Genomic DNA, 24,628 nt, shown 5'->3' with positions numbered 1-24,628 from the left:
AGGAACTGAAACGATTACTAAACAAGATTCCGCATAACATTCGTCTAACAAAATTCACCTCCAAAAACAAAAATTAAAAAGAAAGAAAAAAAAATAATCATTCAACCTCGGCAAATCTTTCTTCGATGCTCCTAGAGAAAGAGAAAAAGAAAAAGACTTCCATTAATTGGATGACAGAGACCGAATACCTAGAAGTATCAGTAAAGCCATGATAGCAAAGAAACTCATAAGCATTCCACCCAGCAGGGCCTTATCGACTACACTCCACTCACCAATGCTTCCTTGGGTCCATTCTTGCTTTCTCTTGGATCCCGACGCAATTTCTCCCTCCACTCTTTTGTTGGCGTGGTTCTTCCGCTTTCTTAATAACCATCCGATCAAGTATCGGCTGTTTAGATCTTCTGGAAACATGGAATTCCCTGAAGCAGCACTTTCCTCTAAAGTAGTCTGTCCTACACAGCTTTCAGGTCCGCAACAAGCACAGGGTTCCCGTTCTCTTGTACACTCATAACTTTCACAAGCGTTAGAGCAAGGAGAAAAGTTATCCTCACTAGTATCCTTTCTCGACGCTGATTTATGATTTTTGTGGTTGATAGTCTCCATCACCTCTCCAAAAACTGACCACCTTCCAACAGATGTTATCTTCACAATAGCTGAAACTCCCAGCATACTTTCTGGAGCAACCACTAGCACCTGCACGTATCCCTTGGTATGGCCAACCTTGGCAATGAAGGAACATTCGGTCAGAAAAAAGAAACACCAAGCAGTACACTGAAAATTTATATTTTATACGTAAAAAATGGACTCCTACCGTGTGTTTTTTCACTCGCACGGGGGGAGGGGGGGTGTGGGAGAGGAAGTTTTTATAAAAAAAAGTGAGTGCAAGGTTTTATTAATCTTCATGAAGTTGATGCAACTTGAGGGAAGAATCCCTTGCAAGAAAAAAACATAAATGAAAACAAATAGCAACATGTCATCCAAACAACCATTATCAGGTTTTGTTGCACTGGAAAAGTAAACAGAAACTAGGCTCTCAACCCCCACGGGAATTCAAAATGCATGGAGAAAAAATTATTTTTACCCTTGCACAGTCTTACCAAGTGAATTCCATCTGCTGCAACTTCAGTTATCCATATTCTTTCTATTCTGCCCTCCATTCCATTATATGGTGTGAAGGCTTCAAAAACAGAAGTCAACTCACGACTTCGTTTCTTCACTACAGCACTTGGAACCTTTTTCATCCTTGCTGCAGGCGTCCCTAAATTTGGAATAAAGATGAAATACAGAAAATGGTCAGAAGATATTTTGCTAACTACTTTAAGTTCCACATTCTTCACTTTCCAAAAAGTGGGAGTAAGATACTAAAACGCATTGAGATGTGTATTACAGCCAAATTATGCTGGTCATGACCCTTCATAAATTAAAATGTTCTGTCTACTGCCAAACAACATATCTTTTGCAATCCAGAGGCATGAGGAGCTTTTTGCCAATATAACTTTGCTAGAATATAAAGAAGCTAGAAAATCGCATTGGAAAGTTCTGTACAATGTCATGAAGAGGATACCTGGTCGAGGATAAAACTGAGATATATGAACTTGAGGGAACTTGTACTTCTTAATAAGACTGACAGTTTGAGCAAAATCTTCATTCGTTTCACCTGAAAAAAGAAGCCCAAGAAATGAATATTATTCTAAAGAATTCCAGAATGATAACATTCAGTTTCATGTTTCTCTAATAAATTTGCTAATTGCTTCCTGAGTAGCATAAAATTTCACCATTAGCCAAATGTTATTACATCAAACCCACAAGCAATTTATCATTTGGAGCACACTAAACATTTGATGTATTCTACTTCAGCACTAACCATGTAAATTAATAACAAAAATTAACCAACCAAAGTAAAAAAAGTACATAAAAGAACAAACCAGGAAATCCACATATGATATCGGTTGCTATCTGCATCCCAGGCACAAGCTCAATCAAGGTATCAACCACAGTCCTAAACTCGCTCTCGGTATATTCCCGATTCATTGCCTGAGAAAATATATGAGGAAAGTAATTATTTGGATAAGAAACCAACACATAATAATTATTTGTATAAGAAACCAACACATAATGGAACTCTAGGCATCAACAATTTACGAGCTCGTTATGTCCTGTGTACTTCGCTTCGCCTATTTTTAATAAAATTCCTATTTACTGATGAAAAAAAACAATTTATGAGCTTGTGCTTATAAACATGCAATTTTTTAAAGGAAAAAAGTATGAAGAATAGAAAAGATCTCAACAATAATAAATGGTGTCAATTTTCTTATAGAAAGAAACAGGTGTGTTAGGACTCACACGTAAGACAGCATCACTCCCAGATTGAACTGGTACATGTAGAAATGAGTATACACATGGGTGACACAAAACCTCTGCTATCTCTTTCAAGTGCTCGAGAATAAAAGGAGGATTTGTCATCCCAATCCGAAGCATCGTGCTTGCATCAGGAGGAAGCTCAGAAACAATAGCATTTAACAAAGTTGGAAGATTGACCCCAATGTCACGACCTAGATAGCATCAGGAGACCATAGTTATTGTACAATACAATATAAGCAATGCCTTAATTTTCCTTTTAATTTTGGCGTAATTTTCTGCCTCAGGTCTAATCAAGTTTCTTCAGCAGTTTGCCCACACTTTATGATGTTAAATACGAAATTAGACAAAAAGAACATTTTGAATGCGGCATTTGCATTTTAGTTCTTTTTAACCTGGAGCACTTTACCATGAAAAAAAAGATGAAACTCACATATCTACTTCCCTTTGATTAATACAAAAACTACAACAAAAAGCACCGGTGTCATTTTCATGAAAAGACTCCACAGAAACAGGACTTCATATTATTGGCAAATGCTTTTACACAGTAACACAGGCAACATGATGGAAAGATCACTATTATTACCATAGGCTCCAGTATCTTCACTGCTCAACCATATCTCCTTCACTCCATCAGCTATAACAGATTTTACACGCCCGGCCTGCAAAGTTAAAATTCTGATAAAATAGAAACCTAATTCAAGCAAATAATAAATACCGAGGGCATGATACTTACAAGGCTATCAATCGTGTAGCTCCCTAAATGACCACGAGCATGCTTTGTCTTGCAATAAGTACAAGCACCTAAACAACCAACATTAATTGGAAGAATCTCAACAAACTTGTTCCTTCTCACCTGTTGGACACAGTTGAGTTAATGCTCCATCTTTCTAAGCTAATTTGACATAAACGTGGCAACAGATCCAAAAGTTTTTTTTTTTTTTCCTTTCAAATGAACTGAAAGAAAATCCAACAATGAGATAGAAGTGGCTCCAAAAGAAAATTCTTGAAACATGGTAATATTGCAATACAGCAACAGGGGAATCTACAATTTGCACCTTCGGGAGGTCAAGCGCTGGCAATGTCTTGCGATTCAATAGCCGCACCTCATGACCTTTCAAGGTCTCTTCCACAACTTCAACCACTCGGTCAATTTGCTGGACTCCGACTATACTGACCCCTTCGAGCTCTTTCAAGTCTCGACTTCCTTGAGGCACACACCCTGCCACCACTAGGGGCTTTTTTGCAATTTTGCATTTTGCTATTAGAGTGTCCATGGCCGACTGACTCGGGGATTTGACTGTGCATCTGCATCAGTTGATAGAATCTCACAAGAAAATCAATTCATTCAAATATACCTATTTTAATGTATGTATAATGCTAGAATATTTTACGTTTTGGTAGCTTAGATAATTATTGGGTTACACTTAAAGTGATGTTGCTACGGTACAGTTACAAGCCCAGTCAAATCAGAATTAGGTAAGTAGTGTATCTATGCTAGACTTTCAAAAAATAACCAAGGTTGGTTTTTGAGGAAATTGAGTTTTTCGCTAAAACTACTGTGGTGACCTTTCCGGCATTATAATCTGTATCTGAACATTAGAATGGGATTTATGGCATGAAAAGTGTAGTCATGAGCTCTTTTGGCATTATGATCCTTTTGGCTAAAACTACCTGGTGAAATTCAAGAATGTCTCATTATTGCATTGTTATGCTTAACCAGCTCATGTACTGCGTACTAGTACAGTTGTCAAACTCACCCATTATCTTATTCTCACTTTTCAGATGATATCAAAGAGTGTGTCAAGAGAAGGGATTAGAAGGCATGTGGACGGGTTTAGATGAGAGAAGTAGCTGTAGACCTCATTTAGACTCAAAATCCCTGTGTTTTCTAGTTTATTATTTTCTAGTTCTTGTTGCTAATGAATGTTTAGATAGTAGAATGAGGGAGGGAGTTCCTGGTATTCTTTGTAAGCTTGACATGGAAAAGGCGTATGATTATGTGAATTGGGAATTCCTCTTTTATTTGCTTGGGAGATGTGGCTTTGAGGAGAGGTGGTATTTGTGGATTAGGCATTGTGTCTCTACTACTATGTTTTCGGTGTTGGTTAATGGCGACCCTACTGGTTTTTTCCATAGCTCTCGTGGCTTGAGACAGGGCTTTGTCCCCTTTTCTTTTTGTTATTATCATGAAGGCATTTTGTCGGATGGTGAAGGCCGCCATTGGTGGGGATTTCTTTCCGATTTTTCGGTGGGAGATGCTAATAATGGTTTTATCATACTTTCTCATCTTCTTTTCGCAGATGATACTCTTCTTTTATGTGATGCTAATCATGGCCATATTCAACCTTTAAGGCCAGTGCTATTACGTTTTGAAGCTGTTTTGGGTCTCAAGGTGAATGTTGGAAAGTCCGAGATGGTACTGGTGGGGTGGTGCGCACCAGTAATAGCTTAGTGAGTTTTTGGGCTGTAAAGTTGCTTCCTTGCCAATGAATAAAGACCTTGGGCTTAGGGGTATGCTCCTCCCAGGTCTAAGGTTCAAATCCCCTTGGGTGCAAACAATCTCTAAAGGCCATCGGACTGGGGGATTTTCCCTTTGAATTACCTGATGTACACTTACGGGAAACTCCTTGTCGAGTGTCTATGCACCCCCGGGATTAGTCAGGACGCTGTTCTTGGACACCCGGTACCAATAAAACAATATATATATATATATATTTGGGCCTTCTGTCGTTGGGGGTGCCTTTTAAGGCTAAAGCTATTTGGGATGAGGTTGTTGAGAAAATTGAAACAACGTTGACTGGATGGAAACAGATGTATTTATCAAAAGGGGGTAGAATTACCTTAATCAAGAGCACCATTTCCAATCTCCCCACTTACTTTCTATCGTTATTTCCTTTGCATGTAGGGGTGACTAACCAGATTGAGAAGATATTTTATGCTTTCTTGTGGGGTGGAATGGGAGAGGAAGTCAAGTTCCATCTGGTTAGTTGGAATAAAGTTTGCTTTCCCATCTCTAATGGAGGTTTGGGGGTTTTTAATTTGAGGATTTTTAATAAAGCCTTGTTGGGGAAATTATGGAGATATCAATCGGAAGGGGAGTCGCTTTAGAGGGAGGTTATTGATTGTAAATATGGAAGTGCTTGGGGGTGTTGGTGTTCTAATGATGTAAGGGGGTGTACGGTGTGGGTCTATGGAAATTCATTAGAAAGGGCTGTGAGAGTTTTGCAAGCCATGTTAGTTATGCAGTTGGAGAGGGTTCTAGGATCTGATTTTTGTTTGATGTTTGGTGTGGTGAACGCACTCTCAATAGGGTGTTTCCGGCCGGCCATCTTTCGTCTAGTTTCTGATCGGCATGCCTCTGTTTCATATATGTTAGTCCGTTCTAATGGTTCTTTACAGTGGGATGTTTGTTTTACAAGAGCTGTGCATGATTGGGAACTTGATGAAGTTTCAGCTTTCTTTTAGTTTTTTATACTCTTTGAGGCTTGGTAGCAATGTTGGGGATAGGCTGTTGTGGAGGTCCAAGGGGAGCAATAAGTTTACAGTTTGATTGTATTATGAGCTGTTGACATCTCAAAACTGTTTTTCTTTTCCTCGGAAGTGTATTTGGAGGTCTGTAGCTTTTTTCATATGGATTGCTTCTCTTGGGAAAATTTTGACGACGGACAATTTGAGGAAGTGCGGTTTAATTGTTATAGACTGGTGTTACATGTGCAAGAAGCATGGGGAATCAATGGATTATTTACTTTTGCATTGTGAGGTGGCAGGACACTATGAGATGGAATTTGTTATAAAACCGATTTGGCTTGGGTGATGTCTTTGAGAGTGGTAGACCTTCTTGCTAATTGGAACGGTCTTCACAGTTGTTCTCAGGTGACTACGGTTTGGAAGATGGTCCCTTTGTGTATCATGTGATGTATTTGGATGGGAAGGAATGATCAGTGTTTTAATGGTAAGGGGCGCACTTTGGAGGAACTACAACATTTTTTTGTGCACACCTTGCTGCTTTGGTTTTCCACTTTAGTGCTTAGCGGAGCTAATGCTCATGATTTTCTATTATCGTATTCTGATTCTTAGAATGTATTCAGGTGTTTCTTTTGTATACTCCTTGTGTACATGGACTTCGCCTATTTTATTCGTATTAATAAAACTATCTTTCTTGGTTATAAAAAGAAAAAAGAAATATTATGATCTTTTTTTTGGATAAAATAAATTTTATTAATAGAATAAGAAATAGGCATTGCCCACGTACACACAATTTTTTTATGAATAAATTACGATACAATTTAAAACTACCAATTTGAGGCATTTGCTTTGTTTTTTGTGAAGTTTGAAACTTAAATTTTAGAAAAAGATTTGTATAGGGAAAAAGGCACCTCCTAACCCCTCAAGATACAGGGCAAGACAACTAGTCTTAAGAGAATCACAAGTTCAAATAAAAGCACTTATGTATAAGGTGGAAGAAAATGATGCTCACGTGTTTATTAGCCACAGGTCTGCTTCCTGAGGATTGCCACTTAACGAGTAGCCAAAAGCTGAAAGCTGACCAGCCATGTATTCACTGTCGCTCTGAAACAATGCAAAAATGGGACGAAAACATTTAAATAGAGTGAAAAAGAATTCCACCCTAACAACCATTGATGAATAAAATAAATGCAGGTGATACTAGCTTAAATCTTATTAAAACAAGACAGGACTGCAGATTAACTGACAATTTCTAACCTCTTCCAACTCCAGTTGGCACTTTTTCTACAATTAGCGTTAGAATTTACACAAGGGAAGCAAACATGATAATGATCCCTTTTGACGATCGAAGTGACAGGTTTTGCGCCAACTATTCTCCTACATTTTCCTTTGCCATCCATTTTTCTTTCTTTCGTTCAACTTGTTTCCAAGACCACATAAAGCCATTAAATTTGTTTCTTAAAGGTTTTTAAAAAATACCCAATTCTACAATCATGCAATATTTATTCCAATAACCAATGAAGCCAAAATTTCCTAAACAATTTGCATCAAGCTCCTTTCTAGTGAGAGGAAATATTCCTCCTATTCTCAGCTAGCAAAACAGTTCTCTCTCAAACTTAAAGATTGTTCACCATAATTATCTGCAACAGCATTCTCTCCGGCCCATTGAAGGTCCTAAATTATGAAATCAACCGAATGCGTCCACTAAAATAAATTGTGAGACCTTTTGAGAAATATAGTAAATTACCATCTTCAAAAAAAAAAAATAAAAAAAAAAATGAAAGAAATGAAGGGGGGGGGGGGGGGGGACTTGCCTGGTTGTGTGAGCACCCAAAGGTCTTAATATATATCGTCTGCAAGAGAAAGAAGCTTATAATTGAAAGGAAGAGAGAGAGAGAGAGAGAGAGAGAGAGAGAGAGAGAGAGAGAGACCTGAGTGCCAGGGATTTTGGGAGAGGGAGAGTCTTGGGTTTGATAGAACTTATCGTTCCTCTTCTTCTTGAGATTCACTCCAACGCTGCTCAAAGGCAAGCGAAACCCAGGAGGAGCACCAGCTCCCACTACAAATCCTCTATGTCGTCCATGAGAGAGAGAGAGAGAGAGAAGAGGCGATGCCACAGTTAATTGTGCAATTGACAAATTGTATGCTAAAACAGTAGTCGAGCATGGGCTCCTTTTAAGCCCATAGCGGGTTTGCAAAATCCAACCATGACCCTAATTTTCAATTTTTTATTTTTTATTTTTTGAAAAAAATAAACAGCTATTATGTACATTTAAAATGGCTTTACAACATAATAATACCAATTGTAATGTCTTATACCTTATGTAAAACTAGAATTTAACCAACGGAAGGAATAAGATTTTTTTTTTTTTTTTTTTGTAACTAATCAAGAAATTTCTGTCCCTCCTTTTTGTTTTTGAGAGAGTTTTATTAGAGAATTTTGGAAGAGAGGAATCAGAACTGCTTTAGCAATAAAAAGATTTCACAAAACTTAAGTCTACAAATTACTGTAATTTAATGTGATTCGTTAAATTGTAAAGATATTTTTTTAAAAGTAAATCTAACGTATTATATAAAAATATGTCAATTTGTATTTATTTTTATATGATCTTTTTGTGATTGTAGTATTTTTTTTTTTTTTTTCAGAATTCATTAGAAATGCACCGCACTCACTCAGACTAAGTAATTTATCAAACTTATTGTAACAATTCTTCCCCCTTCCACATAATAAACATCTCATATTGATTTATTTGACGGATCTCATAAGTAATTTTTTTTTTTTTTTTGAGAAAACCGTACTCATTCTCATTCTTATTCACCTGTAATAAAAGAGTCAATTACATGCCATATCTTTCATTACAGCAGAATAAATAACATTTGGTCCCTCTTCCATCCATATTTGCTCTCCATCCATCTGTAATGCCTTCCTTGATAGAGTATGAGCTGCACTGTTTCCTTCCCTATATGTGAACAAGGCTTGCCAGTTTGATCTCAACGAAAAGAGATGCTTGATATCTTCCAATAGCTCCCCAGACCATGACCATTCCTGCTTGCAACCTGTAATAGCCTGTATTAGCAATCCCGGTATTATTCCTCGGCACTCACTGCTTCTATCTGTGTAATTGTCAATGAAGATGGCAGCTTATTACCCCATGCTTAAAAGTTCAGACGCGATTTACGTGTACTTGCTTATTTAGTCATGTAAATAAGCAATCTGAATCAACGGCTTGGCCATGTAAATAAAAAGAAATTTGGCATCCTTGATTTGGAGCATAGAGAGAGTAACCGTGTTCATGCACCATCCTGATTAAGGTCACATACAAAGTATCCTTTTTTTGGAAAAACTTTTGCATTGTAAATTATTATGTTTACAATCGACAGGCATAATTACAGAATGAATACAATGTAATTGAGGATACAATCGAAAACATGTGAATACAATAACTTCGGTTATCAGAGAAATAATTGCAAGACCTCATGCTCTTCTCAGATTCTTTACACCTTCTCTTCTCCTACACAGGATAATTCTCAGAATCTTTGCACCTTCTCTTCCCCAATTATCCACCTTGTCAACCAGCTCAGATCTTCAGTAAAGGATTTACATGAAGAAGGGACGATTCCAAGATCAGCACCAATTTGATCGTACTCCTTGAGAGCTGCTCGCATCTCTGCTTCAACAGCATCATCTACAATGTCAACGGTGCCCATGCATAGGGCATCAGCATAGTGCTTCTCCCTCTCACTATCATTTTCAAAAGGTTCCATAGCAGGGCCCTGCAGGTTCCAAAATATATGAGAAATTTATGCCGATCAAATGAATTGTACCACAACACACGAATGTGAGACAAGTCCCATAATATCCAACAAAGCATACAAGACTTAAACCAGTAACATTTTTTTATTCCGTTTTATCAACAGTTGGTCAGATGGCGGAGGTTGTATAATTGTAATGAAGAAACATAAATATAAGTTGGGATATATCTATATATATATATATATATAGGACATAGATTTATGTTGTTTGGCACTATTGTCTATGCCTACAAGGGTCCGGGCAGGGTAAATCAACTCTGAAAATATACAAATTATAATGGAGCTTTCAAGTTCTCTTTGTTACAAAATGAAGAGGAAGAAGAAGAAATAGGAATGAAGATTAGGTAGAAAAAGGTCTCATGTCTACGCCCCTTTTAACATACTATGTGTCTCCCTAAACCCTAGGAGTTGGCTCAAGTGGTAAAGGCGGCTTGGGGGTATGCTCCCCCCAAGTTTAAGGCTCAAATCCCCTTGAGTGCAAACAATCTTTCGGGGTCATCTAACTAGGGGATTTTTCCCTTGAATTATCTAAGGTGCACTTGCGGGAAACTCATTGCCAAAGGCCTATACAACCCCGAGATTAGCCAGAATGCTATTCCCGAACACCCGGTGCCAATAAAAATAAAAAAGATACTAAGCGTCTCCCTAGCTTGTGATGATTGTTCTGTTTTTACTAGTTTATGTGCCATATCTCTTCAGTTGGTGTGGCAACTGGCAAGGTTCAGGTCTCGATTGCATGCTATCAGGGCCTGAAGATTATAAAGTCCATTGTCCAAAAGCAACAGGCACTACGCCACTACCAGATCCATGCCCTACCAATTGCTCAGCCAACTGGAGAGAGATGACACACCAATTTAAAAAGAAAAGAAAAACAATCATCACAGGCAAGAGAGAAGCTTGGTATAGAAAAAAGGCTGTAGACTTAAGGGGTGCCTCTCATGGGACCTTTTTCTCCTTCATCTTCATTCTCACTACTTCATCTCTATTCATGTAATAAAGAGGATTTGGAAGCTCCGTTGTAATATGTATATTTTCATAGTGGATTTACCCCTACAGACCCCTATGGATGTAGGTCATAACACCAAACCACATAAATTTTGGTCCCAATTATTTTTCCCTACTTACATTTATTTTTCTTCATTCCGATTATGCAACCTCCGCCTCTGCCATCTCTAAACTATCCGACCACTATTGATTGCCCAGCCCAAAAATAGGCATCAACAACTTAGGCCTCATTTGGGTAGTGAAATGAGATGAGATGATCTGTGAATAGTAGTGAAATGATTTGAGTTAAGATGTTTTACAGAATTTTGGGTAAGAGAGAGAAAAGGTTGAATAAAAATATTATAAAGTTAAATTATTGTTAGAATATAATTTTTTAATATTATTTTTGCTTTGAGATTTGAAAAAATTGAAATTTTTTGTGTGTTTTGTTTGGAAGTTTGGGAAAGTTGTAATGATTAAGTAATGATTAGATGAAAAAGTTAAAAAATTGAAATTTTGCGTTTATGGTATTTAGATATTGAGATGAGATAAAATGAGATGGGATGGGAGGCTCTTGCTATCCAAACCAGGCCTTGATCAATTTGATCAGCCTTTCCATAAAAGGATCATTTCATCACAACTCGGAAGTACTTAACTAGTTCGTCTATATATTGGTTTGTTAGACATCTCAACTTTAACAATAGGTATCAAAAATGTCTCATAAGACTTCAGTGTAAACATCTTGTTTACTGGTAAATGCTTTTAAGCAGGAAGAAGATATCAACTTAAACAAAGCCAACACCAGTGAAAATTCAGCTTTCAAGAAAATCCCACTCAACCATCTATAAAGCCCTATAAAATCCTGGAAAAAAAAAAAAAAGCACAAGGAGACATCTCTCACAGTAATGTGTAAAATCAATCTTGAAAACCAAGCTCTGAGATTTATAAACTACAGGAGCCATCTCTCACCATATTGTAAATGGTCTCAATACTTTTAAGAGAATGACGGCCAAATAATAAAATTATCCGAAAGTTCTAAATATTGTTACCTGACAGAATGCAGCATAATGCTTGTATATCTCACTGTTCTCATCTTGATCACCAAGCAGTGTACCACCATACCAACCGTTATCTTCATCAACTGACGTCATTGCAAGGTACCTTGAAATCAAAGAACAACAAATAAATGAATTAACCATGAACTTGCCAATGCGCACACAATAGAGATAAACAATAACTACTTTTTTATAACAGTAACCACTTTTAACATGCTGTTACCGAATCAATTTGACAGGCAAAAACAATATATAAATATTCTAAAACATTCGTTCACAATTCATCTGCTATTCAAAAGTTTTTTTTTTTTTTTTTTAAGTCCAATCTGTGTGGGATACCCGAGTTGAAGTTTCTTAATTTCTTTACCGCAAAGTGTGCAAATAGAACATACCTCTGGTCATGTTGAAGAGATGCTTGAAATGACAGAATAAGTAAAGAGGTCTCTGTTATGGAAAACAAAAGATTTTTAGATATATACCCCTGGAAGATATCCTCTTCATTGCTATCGCTAGCAGAAGAAAGCCAGTTTAGGTCACATAAACCATCAACTCTTCTGTCATCCTGAGATCCTCCATTTGCAATTTCCTGTGAAGCACCTTTGGGAGCAGAGCCACTTTCTTCATACTTTCTCTGGCCAAAAAGCCAATTTGGGCTTTTGAGCTGTATTTCACTGGACAAAAATTAATATGATTCAATAACAATGCTTCGACTGCCAATGATATAGACCCTCTCTTTGTATCACAACAACCATACAACCCATTGTGATGTAAAAACTTTCAACCCAAAGAATAAAAAGACCCAAATTATTACATATTTACCACACACACATCCGCAATTAACTTTAAGTGGTCTATACACAAAAACTGGAAGCAGAAAGATATGAAGATAAGGAAATTCCTTCCACTTGTCCTCATAACATAAATTCGAAGTGTTTAATAAAAACGAAAGGAGCAACATAGTCAGCATAACATCAAAGGGGCAAACAAAGTCTAATTAAGAAAAAAAGGACAGAGATGTACAACCTTTTTGAGTAATACAAACAGTCAATGACATGAAGCAACACAAATTGCACACAAAAAAAATAAATAATTCTTACGTAATAAAAAACTGCAGTAACAGTTGCAAGTATTAGACTTTTGCAGATCAAACACACCAGCAGAATTACATAACTGAATAATCACAGCAGATGAGAGAGAGAGAGATAGAGATGCATAAGCAAATAATTGGGAGTTGGATTATCACGGAAGGTAAACATAGGATACAAATCATCAAAAGGGAATGGTTAAGGAAAGGAAATAATTACGCTGCATCAGGTGCCACACTGGAATTTCCTGTACCAGCACCTTGTCTTTGTTCCGGTTCCCTACAGAGTCTAACATTCCTTATTGAACTACATGTCCTCTCTATCAATTTATCAAATGACGTCAACTTTTTCCGTGAGAAGTCTTCCCTGCATGCTGGAATAGGGGCAAAAGTAACTCCAGCTCCCCCAACAGGCCTGGCATCAGATTGCGAACTGCAAAATTAAAAAGTATACATCAAAGAAAAAGTAAAATAAACAGAGACTAAAGAGAAAGGTAAACAAGAGTTACAAGGTTTGGAGGGTATAGAAGTAGAGAACACCCGCAAAAGCCTTGTCATCTAAGAACTAGAAAGGGTGATCCTAATGGAGGAGATTTCTTGGAGGCAAAAGTCAAGGGCATCGTGGCTAAGGGAGGGGGATAAATTCACAAAGTTTTTTCGCCGGGTAGCCAACTCACATAGGAGGAACAGTGCCATCGAGACCCTGACCATATATGGCATTGTTTCCTCAGACCAATCAGTGATCAAGGATCACATTGCAGGACATTTTGAAGAGTTGCTTTCGGAACCTTTTGATTGGAGGCCTAGATTAGATGGTCTATATTTTGAGGGGATCAGACAGGTATGGTTTGGCTTGAGAGACCTTTTGAAGAGAAAGAGGTACAACAAGTAGTTAGAAAAATGAATAGAGGCAAAGCTCCAAGCCTTGATGGTTTTACTATGGCATTTTCTCGGACTTGTTGGGAGGTGGTGAAAGAGAATGCCATGTAGGTTTTTCATGAATTTTCATTTTTGGGAAATTTGAGAAGAGTTTTAATGCTACATTCATTGTACTTGTCCCCAAAAAGGTTGGTGCAATGGAGGTGAAAGATTTCCGTCCTATTAGTCTTGTAGGCAGTATGTACAAGATAATTTTAAAATTTTTTGCTAATAGGATGAGCTTAGTCATGGATATAATCATCTCTAAGTCTCAAAATGCATTTGTAAGGGGAAGACAAATTTTGGATTCGGTCCTCATCGCTAACGAATAATTGGAAAGCAGGATTAAGTCAAGAGTTCCAGGTATTTTATGTAAAGTAGACATGGAGAAGGCTTATGGTCATGTTAATTAGGAATTCCTTTTTTATTTGTTGAGGAGATGTGGTTCTGTGGAGAGATGGAGGTTGTGGATGAGGCGTTGAGTGTCAACAGTTCGAATCTTGGTTTTGGTGAATGGTGATCCTGTGGGATTCTTCAACAGTTCGTGGGGGTTGCGTCAAGGTGATCAATTATCACCCCCTCTTATTTGTTATTGTCATGGAGGCTCCAAGCAGAATGTTGTCAGCTTCAGTTGAGGGTGGTTTTTCTCAGGGTAATCAGTGGGGGATGCAAACCATGGTTCTACTATTATTTCGCAGCTTTTGTTTGTTGATGATACACTGTTATTTTGTGAGGCAGATCAAGGTCATATCCAATCTCTAAAGGCTATCTTGCTTTGCTTTGAAGAGGTCTCCGGTTTAAAAGTAAATCTTTCTAAATCTGAGCTGGTTGCTGTGGGTAACGTTCGCAACGTCAAGGGGCTGGCCAACACATTGGGCTGTGTGGTTTCTTCACTGCCTATGAAGGTATCTTGGCCTTCCACTGGGAGCATCATCCAAAGCCATGACTATTTGGGATTAGGTGTAGAAGATAGAGCAAAGGCTGGCTGAGTGGAAAAGGTTGTATTTGTCTAAAAGAGGTTGGATAACATTAATAAAGAGTACCTTTTGAAGCAGAGGTATTGGATCGTATGCCTTTTGAAAATATTGATCAAGTAAGCTCTGTGTGGTTGGAGAGACCTTTTGAAGCAGAGGAGGTTCTTCGGGTACTTCGTGGGATGGCCAAGGATAAAGCCCTAGGACTGGATGGGTTTTCGATGGCCTTTTATCATGATTGTTGGGATGTGGTGGGAGAGGATATTATGCAAGTTTTTCAAGAGTTATACACTTTCGATAAATTTAAAAATAGCATTAATGCGTCTTTCATTGCTCTTATCCCTAAGAAAGTTGGGCAGTGGAGGTAAAAGATTTTCAGCCTATTAGTTGCCTTAATGGGGTGTATAAAATTATTTCAAAGGTGCTTGCCAATCGCATGAGTAAGGTTTTGAGTAGTATTATAACAAAACCCCAAAATGTATTTGTGAAGGGGAAACAAATCTTGGATTCGGTGTTGATTGCCAACAAATGCCTAGATTGTAGACTCAAGAAGGGTACACCCAGACTCTTGTGTAAGCTCGACATGGAGAAAGCCTACAACCACGTTAATTGGGATTTTTTGTGTTATCTACTTGAGAGAGAAGGCTTCGGGGAGAGATGGATTTCATGGATTAGGCATTGTATAACTACGGTTCGCTACTCAGTTTTGTTGAATGGAGCACCAGAAGGATTCTTTAACAGCTCTAGGGGATTAAAACAAGGGGATCCCCTCTCCCCTTTGTTGTTTCTCATTGTTATGGATGCATTGATTCGAATGTTGAGTGCAGCTATTAATAGAGGTTTTTTTGCTGGATTCTCGGTGGGAGGTATCACTATATCTCACTTACCATTTGCTGATGACACGTTGCTGTTTTGTGAGCCGAACAGTGAGCATATGCAGTACTTGAGGGCTGTATTACTTTGTTTTGAAGCAGTTTCAAGCTTGGAAGGTAAATCTCTCAAAGTCTGAAATGGTTCCTGTGGGTGGTGTGAACATTATTTAGGGCTTGGCAACTATCTTGGGTTGTAAGATTGCTTCGCTGCCCTTGAACTATCCCGGTCTTCCATTGGGGGCTGCATTCAAGACATAATCTATTTGGGATGGTGTGTATAAAATTTGAAAAAAGATCAGCCAGGTGGAAACGGATATATCTATCCAAGGGCAGTAGATTGACTCATTAAGAACACTTTATCTAATCTCTCCACTTATTTTCTCTTCTTATTTCTGATACCTGCAAGTGTGGCTTCTCGTATTGAGAAAATTTTCCGTAACACCTTTTTTTTTATATTATTGGCATCGGATGTCCAAGAACAACATCCCAACTAATCCCAAGGGTGCACAGACCCTCGGCAAGGAGTTTCCCGCAAGTGCACTTCGGGTGATTCCATAACTTTCTTTAACAGGCCTCGTTTGTTTTCAGAAAACTTCTCAACTCAACTCATCTCATCTAATCATTATAGCTTTACCAAATTCTCATACAAAATAAAATAAACAATTCAACTTTTTCAAATTTCAAAACACAAATAAAATTAAAAAAATATATTCTAACAATATTTTATTTAATTTTTAACTTTAATCTCAACTCATCTCATCAACAAAAACAAATGAGGCATAAGTTCCATCTTGTGGGTTGGGATAAAGTTTGCTCACCAATAATATGTGGTGGACTGGGGGTGCGTAATGTAAAGGTCTTCAACAAAGCACTTTTGGGGAAATGGTTGTGAAGGTATCATAGGGAAGGAGAGGGCTTATGGAGAGAAGTGATAAGAGTCGTAGTATGGGAGCATTCGGGGGAATTGGTGCTCTAGTGAAGTTAAGGGGGCACATGGTGTGGGATTGTGGAAAAACATAAGAGCTGAATGGGGAAGATTCTCTCAGTTTTTCAGATTTGCAAATGGAAGAGGCAACAATGCTTACTTTTGGCACGATGTGTGGTGCGGTGACACGGCTTTAAAGCGGGTGTTTCCTATGCTTTACCAAATTGCTTGTGATAAAGAGGTTGTTGTGTCTAAGTTATTGGTACTCTCCAACGGTGTTGTCCATTGAAATGTGTGATTTTCGAGAGCGGCTCAAGATTGGGAGTTGGACATGTTTACTGGTTTCTTTGATTCGTTATATGCTAATTGGTAATGAGATGAGGGATAGGCTGTTGTGGAATCCTAGTGGAAATAAAAAATTCTCAATGCGATCTTTCTATAAGGCTCTCTTGGGATTTTCTAATGATCATAGCTATCCTTGGAAGGCTATCTAGAAATGCAAAGTACCTTCTAAGATTGCCTTCTTCGTTTGGACTGCATCTCTTAGGCGGATTCTCACCTCGGATAATTTGAGAAAACGTGGTCTCATTACTTCAAATCAGTGCTTTATGTGCAAGAGTGATAAGAAATCAGTAAATCATCTTTTATTACATTGTGAAGTGGCTCGGTATTTATGGAATGAGATCTTTAATAGGATAGGGGTGGCGTGGGTCATGCCTGGAAGAGTTAGGGATATTATGTGCTGATCGAGAGGTATTGGTGGAAATGCCCACATCACTGCTGTGTGGAGAATGATCCATCACTGCATTATGTGGTGCTTGTGGCTGGAACGAAACAAGAGGTGCTTTAAAGACATGGAGCATTCTGTGGATGAGATGACACGATTTTTTTACAATAAATTATTTTCTTGGGCTTCGGTCATTATTTGTAATATGGACAACCTTCATGATTTGCTTGCAACTCTCACTAGAGCTTAGATGTAATTAGACATATTCATTGTATACTACTAGTGTACTTGGGCGATGCCTTTTATATCAATAAAATTTTACTTTTACCTAAAAAAAATAAAGAGTACCCTCTCAAACCTTCCCACATATTTCTTATCATTATTCCTCTCCTAGCTAGTGTTGCCTTGCGGATTGAGAAACTCCAACGAGATTTTTTGTGGAGTGGACTTTTTTTTTTTTTTTTTAACAAGTAAAACACCTTTTATTAACAAAAGAATGGGCAAAATGCCAATTACAAAAACTCCTATGCCCTAGTTAAGTAGGCGCATTAGAAGCAAGGAAATCATGTAGGTCCATGCCATCAAAGTCCACAACAATAGCCCAAGTACAAAGAGTCTAAAAAATAAAACTTTTAGCTCATCCACCAATCTCTCCTTGTCCTCGAATGTACACTCGTTTCGCTCCTGCCACAAACACCACATGATGCATATAGGGATTATCTTCCAAACCGCTTTGATCTGCTGCATCCCTTTGATGTTTTTCCAACACGCCATCGTTGCCACCACAGTCTTCGGCATAACCCATGCTAGATCTAGTCTACTAAATACCTCATTCCAGAGTTCCCTTGCTAACTCGCAATGTAGAAGAAGATGATCCACTGACTCACCCCTTCTTCTACACATGCAACACCAATCTGCAATGATTACCCTCATTTTCCTTAGGTTGTTGGTAGTGAGAATCTTTCCCAATGAAGTTGTCCACACAAACAAAGAGGCTTTAGGGGGTGCCTTGTGCCTCCAGAGCCTTTTCCAAGGAAGCTGACTATCAAGCTCTTGTGTTAGAGCCTTATAAAAGGAGCAGACAGAAAATACGCCTTTCCTTATAGGTATCCACCACATACCATCTTCATGCTGCATGTTCGGTCATATGGAGTATATTAGGCTATAAAAATCTACAAAACTACTCGTTTCTCAATCTTGTGCCGCCCTACTAAAGTTAATATTCCAATGAATCCGCCCTTCCGAGATCCCCATAACTTCTGCCACTGCCCTAATTATGTAAGCACTAGAAACTAAGAAGTCATGAAGGTCCATGCCATTAAAGTCTACAGCAATGGCCCAAGTACAAAGAGTCCTAAAAAATAACAGTTTTAGCTCCTCCAAAGATCTCTGTCTTCGAAAATCCTCTCATTGCACTCCTGCCATAAGCACCACATAATACAGGTAGGGACCATCTTCCAAACCGCTTTGATCTGTCTCACCCCTCGAATTGAGGTCTAGCAAGCCAATACATCCAAAACGGTTTACTGCATAACCCACGCTAAATCCATTCTTTTAAACACCTCATCCCAAAGAGTCCTGGCTACCTCGCAGTGTAAAAGTAAATGATTCACTGACTCACCCCAACTTTTACACATGCAACACCAATCTGCAATGATTATCCTCTTCTTTCTCAGATTATCCGGGGTGAGAATCTTGCCCAAAGACGCTGCCCACACAAAGGAGGCTTTAGGAGGAGCCTTATGACGCCAAAGCCTTTTCCAGGGAAACTGTATCTCTAGAACTTGTGTGAGGACCTTATAGAAGGAGCGAACAGAGAACACCCCTTTCCCTGCAGAACTCCACCACAAATCATCTTCATGCTAGATATTTGGACGAACAGAATACAAGAGACTATAAAAATCTACAAAACTCTCCATCTCACAATCCTGTGCAACTCGATTGAAATTGATGTTCCAGTGAATGTTCCTACCTGAGACTTCCATAACCTCCACCACTGTGGCATCTTTGGCACTTGCAATCAAGAAAAGAGAAGGAAACAGATCTTGTAGAACACTGTTACTACACCAAGCATCCTTCCAAAATCTGATCTTGGAACCTGTCCCCAATTGCAGTCTAGTGTAACGATGGAAGACCTCCCATCCTCTTCTAATATGATTCCATAGCCCCATTCCAGAGGCTCCTCTAACTTCTCTAGTTCACCATCCCTCCCCTAAATCACCATATTTGTTTTCGATCACAGTCTTCCATAAAGCCTCTGGTTCCTTGGTATATCGCCACAACCATTTGCCAAGTAATGCCCGGTTAAACAACCTCAAATTTCTAATACCCAAACCACCATTGGAGATAGGATGGCATACCATCTTCCACTTAACTAAGTGGAATTTAAACTCATCTCCTAAGCCCCCCCCCAAACAGAAAATCTCTCTGTAGCTTCTCAAGTAGACCCGCCACACTTGCCGGTAAAGGGAATAATGATAGAAAGTTGGTGGGTAGGTTAGAAAGTGTACTTTTGATTAACGTAATCCGACCCCCTTTCGACAAATGCATTCTCTTCCACCCTGCCAGTCTCCTCTCTACTTTTTCAATCATTGTATCCCAAATCGAGCGTGCCCTCGGTGCTATACCCAACGGTAATCCCAGATAAGTCATAGGAAGAGACGCTATCTTACAACCTAATGTGACAGCCAACTCCCTTATATCCTGAACTTCTCCAATCGGCACCAACTCGGGTTTATCATAATTCACTTTTAAACCAAACACTGCTTCAAAACACAGCAGCAGCACCTTCACAGCCCTCAACTGGGCTTGATCAGCCTCACACATAATAAGTGTATCGTCTGCAAACAGCAAATGAGAAATAGTAGTAATACCCCTACTTGGCAATCCAATCTGGAAACCACTGACAAACCCATTAGTCACTAAAGCCGAGATCATCCTGCTTAGTGCCTCCATAACAATAACAAAAAGTAAAGGAGATAACGGATCCCCTTGTCTCAAACCACGAGAGCTCGAGAAGAAACACTCTGGACTGCCATTGATCAACACTGAGAGTCATACCGTGGATATACACCATCTGATCCAAGACCTCCACCTTTCTCCAAATCCACACATACCCAGTAAATAAAGAAGGAAATCCCAATTAACATGATCATACGCCTTTTCCATATCTAGCTTACACATAATCCCTGAGTTGCCAGCTTCAATCTACTGTCGAAGCATTCATTAGCAATTAGAGCCGCATCAAGGATCTGTCTACCCTTAACAAAAGCATTCTGCGGTTTAGTAACAATCTTCCCCAAGACCCCACTTAATCGATTGGCAAGCACTTTTGCAATGATCTTATACGCACCATTCACTAAACTAATGGGCCGAAAATCTGTGATCTCAATGGCCCCTACCTTTTTAGGGATTAAGTCCCTGTTTGGATTCACAACCCATCTCAGCTCATCTCAACTTAACTTATTTCAACTCATCTCACTATTATTCATTACTATTCATCAACTTTAACTCACAAATCCCACTACTATTCATAACTCATCTCATTACTATTCACAACCCATCTCAACTCATCTTCGAATCCAAACGACACATAAAGCAAGAAAAATAGTGTTGAGACTTTTCTCAAATTTTCCTACCGAGAAGAACTCCTGAAACACCTTCAAAAGATCCTCTTTCATCACCTCCCAACATTCTTGGAAAAAATCCATAGAGAAACCATCAGGTCCGGGAGCCTTATCTTTTGCCATCTTCCTTACTACATCAAAAACCTCTACCTCTTCAAAAGCCATCTCCATCCTGGCAACATCCCCTGTTTCAATAGTGTCAAAAGCCAATCCATCCAAAGTAGGCCTCCAACCCACCTGCTCAGAGAGAAGCTTTTCAAAGAACTTGACCACGTGGTCTTGAATAACCTCTGCTTCTCTACTCTCGGCCCCCTCAATTCTCAACACTTCAATGTTATTATTTCTTCTATGAGAGTTTACAATTCTATGGAAGAACTTCGTACTCCGATCCCCTTCCTTCAACCAAAGAGCTCTTGATTTTTGGCGCCATGACATTTCTTCCTGTAGAATTATCCTCTCAAGATCTGCAACCAGCAAAGTTTTTTGTGCTTGCTCCTCCTCAGTAAGTGGCCTCCCTTCTTAAAATCTTTCTAAATCCTGAATTTCCATCCACTTGGTATTTTTGTTCTTCTCCACATTACCAAAAGACTGTTTATTCCAATCCTTTAAGTCTCTTTTTAAGGCTTTCAGATTATTTGCAAAAATGAAACTGGGTGTACCTTCAAAATGATACGACATCCACCATTGTTTAACCATTTCCACAAAATCTTCTGACTTCAACCACATGTTTTCAAACTTAAAATACCTTCTACCGCTACGAATACCTCCACAATCCAGCAAAATAGGCCAATGATCCGAGGCTAGACGTACCAAACACTTTTGCCATACATCCGGAAAATGGCTTTCCAACTCGGGTGAAATTAAAAAACGATCCAAGCAGGACCAAATCTGATTATTTGACCATGTGGCTGGACCCTCAACTTGTGGAAGGTCTATCAAGTTCAAGTCAAAGATACACTCTGAGAACTCCAAACTTGTTGGCCTCAACCTTCTGCTTCCAAAACTTTCACTCTGGAAACGAACCACATTGAAGTCACCCCCAATACACCAAGGGACCTGGCCTGCAACTTTGGGCCCTGGGTTGAGCCAACCCCACCATACAGGTCCTGCTCATAGCGCCGGGACAACCCACCCATCCTACGCCAGACATTCCAGCCCTTTCCCCTTTTAACTCTCTGTTGGGCCCCTTTATGGGCTTTACTCGGCCCACTTCCCATGCCCTGCATGTTAGCTTTTTAATTAAACGCTGCTTCCTTTTCCTTAAACGGACCGACAAAGGCTACTATCGCAGCCATATCTCTCTGCAAGGAACGCAACTGCCCCTGCATTTCCAGCAGCTTCCGTCGAACCTCCCACGTCTCCTAACACGCCACAGAGGCCCTACCATGGGTATGGCTCGACGCACCATCACGACGCCATAGCCCCTGGCCCCTGTCAGAGACCTTCGCACCACCCACCTTCTCCTTCACAGTTTTCAGTATCAACGAAGAGAGGACCTCTTTATACGACCGCGTATGGTGCCTCGGTCTCCCTCTTCCATTACTCGGTTGACCTCCACCAGGCAAACCACCTACTTTAGTGTCCTCTTTCCCTTGTTCTAACAGCACCTCCCTCATCTTCCTCCAACCCCATCCATTCTCACCTTTTGGAATACATAAAACATTCCTCCTCCCCCCTTGGTTATACTCTGAAATTTCAAGATATCTCCCTCTCCTATTTGCACATCGTTCAGCAATAATACTACAAAAACCATCTCGTGTTGCCGAATATACCTCCTTCTTCCCCCTGCTTAGGCTCTCCTCTAACACTTTCCCAAGCCACTGAGTTGAACAATACCCCAGCATCACCGAATGCTCTGTTTTCCAGCTTCGCTCAGTGACTCTCAAACCACCACCTCCAAGTTTTGACAAAATAAAGCACTTGGATTCAATAACTACTTCTATAAAACGACCCATCATAACCATTACCACTTCAGAAAAAATCAATTAACGCAACATTGACGATGAAGGAAATGTTACAGGAAGCAGACGAGAAGAAAAAGTGTGCATGTGTACGGAGAGAAAATCTCAAAGTAACTAGTATAATAAATTCAACTACATATATAGCTAGGTCACTGTGATATCTTTGGCACTTGCAATCTGGAAAAGTGAAGGAAACAGCTCTTGTAGGGCACTGCTACCACACCAAACATCTCTCCAGAATCTAATCATGTTTCCTACGCCCACCTGACGTCTAGAATGTCGATTAAAGACCCCCCACCCTTTCTTATATGTTTCCACAGGCCCACTCCATAAGCCCCCCTAGCTTCTCTAGTACACCATTCCCCCCCCCCCCCCAAATCACCATATTTATGTTCAATCACCATTTTCCACAAGGCCTCTGGTTCCTTGCTAAATCTCCACAACCATTTGCCAAGTAATACCCGATTAAACATCCTCAAATTTCTTACACCCAAGTCACCATTAAAGATAGGACGATACACCGTCTCCCACTTAACTAGATAGAACTTGAACTCCTCCCCCATTCCTCCCCACAAGAAATCTCTTTGTAACTTCTCGATACGAGCCGCCACTCCTGCTGGTATAGGGAAAAGAGACAAAAAATAGGTTGGTAGATTAGAGAGAGTATTCTTTGATCTGTGGAGTGGACTTGTTGACGAGTTTAAGCCATTTAGCTGGAAAGTGGTAACTGATACTAAGTACGGGAGTATGAGGCGGGGTTGGTACTCTAATGAAATTAGGAGGCATATGGAGTGGGGTTATGAAAACATATCCAGAAAGGTTGGAGGTCTTTCTCTAGCCACACTAGGCTGTGTATAGGGGATGATAATAGAATCAGTTTTTGGCATGATGTTTATATCTCTATTTTCATAATTGCACGGGAACAAGATGCTTTGGTGGCTGAATTAAGGGAAATTACTTTTTTTTTATAATTAATAAAATTTATTGATCCTCAAAATCAGGCATAGCCCAAGTACACAAGTAGTATACAAGAGATAAATACCTAATTACAACCTACAGACAAAAAAGAAGCATACAAGTCATTAAAACTATCCCCCTCAAATACAATAGCCTTAGCCCAAAGTAACAAAGATTGTAACAATAAGTCTCTAATTCCCCCCCCCCCCCCCCCCTCTCTCCCCCCCCCCCCCCCCCCCAAATGAATGTTCTCTATTTTCAAAACATCTTCCATTCCTTTCATTCCATATACACCACATAAGAAATAAAGACACCATCTTCCAAATATTCGCTATTTGGCGATTTCCTTGTATTCCACTCCAAGAAGTCTAAAGATCCACCACCCTCTTAGGCATCACCCAAGCAATGTCCAGCCTTATAAAAATTTCATCCCATAGAGCCTTTGCCACATCACTAATGGCTGACTTAAGGGAAATTGCTAATGGCTCACAACAGTGACATGTCAGTTTCATTAAGGAGGCACATGATTGGGAGGTTGATGTCCTTGTTGAATTCTTTAACTTGTTATACACCATTGGAACTGATGTTACAGCGGTGGATAAGTTGGTTCGTCTCCTTCTAGTAAAGGAAAGTTTTTTGTATGCTCTTTCTATGGGTTCTCACTACTCAAGCTAGTAATCACTTTCCTTGGAAGAGCATTTGGAGAAGTAAAGCACCTCTTGAAGCTGTTTTCTTTTCTTTTTTTTGGGGACCGCATCCTTAGGGAAGGTTTTGACCATTGACAACCTAAGGAAACGTGGGTTTATCATTATTGATTGGTGTTGTATGTGCAGAAATAGCAGCAAAATAGTGGACCATTTATTTCTACATTGTGAGTTTGCAAGGGCCTCATGGAATGACTTTTTC

The 24,628-nt window shown here is 39.3% G+C and overlaps 2 protein-coding genes and 1 long non-coding RNA gene across 3 annotated transcripts in view; 1 reads left to right on the top strand and 2 right to left on the bottom strand.

Annotated features, from left to right (window-relative positions):
- Window positions 1-14: 14 nt before the first annotated feature.
- LOC121263827 (threonylcarbamoyladenosine tRNA methylthiotransferase) lies at window positions 15-7,924 on the bottom strand. Its single transcript, XM_041166907.1, is given in 12 exon segments — window positions 15-720; window positions 1,098-1,258; window positions 1,565-1,657; window positions 1,926-2,034; window positions 2,344-2,552; window positions 2,945-3,020; window positions 3,095-3,214; window positions 3,417-3,666; window positions 6,839-6,930; window positions 7,641-7,679; window positions 7,758-7,888; window positions 7,891-7,924. Coding segments are annotated over 12 exon segments (1,857 nt in total). The 5' UTR covers window positions 7,910-7,924; the 3' UTR covers window positions 15-162.
- Window positions 7,925-9,133: 1,209 nt separating this feature from the next.
- LOC121263821 (phosphatidylinositol-3-phosphatase SAC1) overlaps window positions 9,134-24,628 on the bottom strand; it is a 35,668-nt gene continuing 20,173 nt past the window's right edge. Inside the window, 4 exon segments of the mRNA XM_041166902.1 lie at window positions 9,134-9,600; window positions 11,673-11,784; window positions 12,158-12,349; window positions 12,983-13,195. Of these exon segments, the coding sequence (XP_041022836.1) occupies window positions 9,355-9,600; window positions 11,673-11,784; window positions 12,158-12,349; window positions 12,983-13,195 (763 nt within the window). The 3' untranslated portion in view covers window positions 9,134-9,354.
- LOC121263822 lies at window positions 17,545-23,441 on the top strand. Its single transcript, XR_005940356.1, has 3 exons — window positions 17,545-17,749; window positions 22,813-22,817; window positions 23,180-23,441. It is a non-coding gene; the product is annotated as an uncharacterized LOC121263822 (long non-coding RNA).

Source organism: Juglans microcarpa x Juglans regia, chromosome 4S, assembly GCF_004785595.1.
Source record: "Juglans microcarpa x Juglans regia isolate MS1-56 chromosome 4S, Jm3101_v1.0, whole genome shotgun sequence".
In the NCBI taxonomy this organism is placed as follows: domain Eukaryota; kingdom Viridiplantae; phylum Streptophyta; class Magnoliopsida; order Fagales; family Juglandaceae; genus Juglans; species Juglans microcarpa x Juglans regia.
The sequence above is the reverse complement of the archived record's forward strand: the minus strand, read 5'-3'. Positions and strand labels throughout refer to the sequence as shown.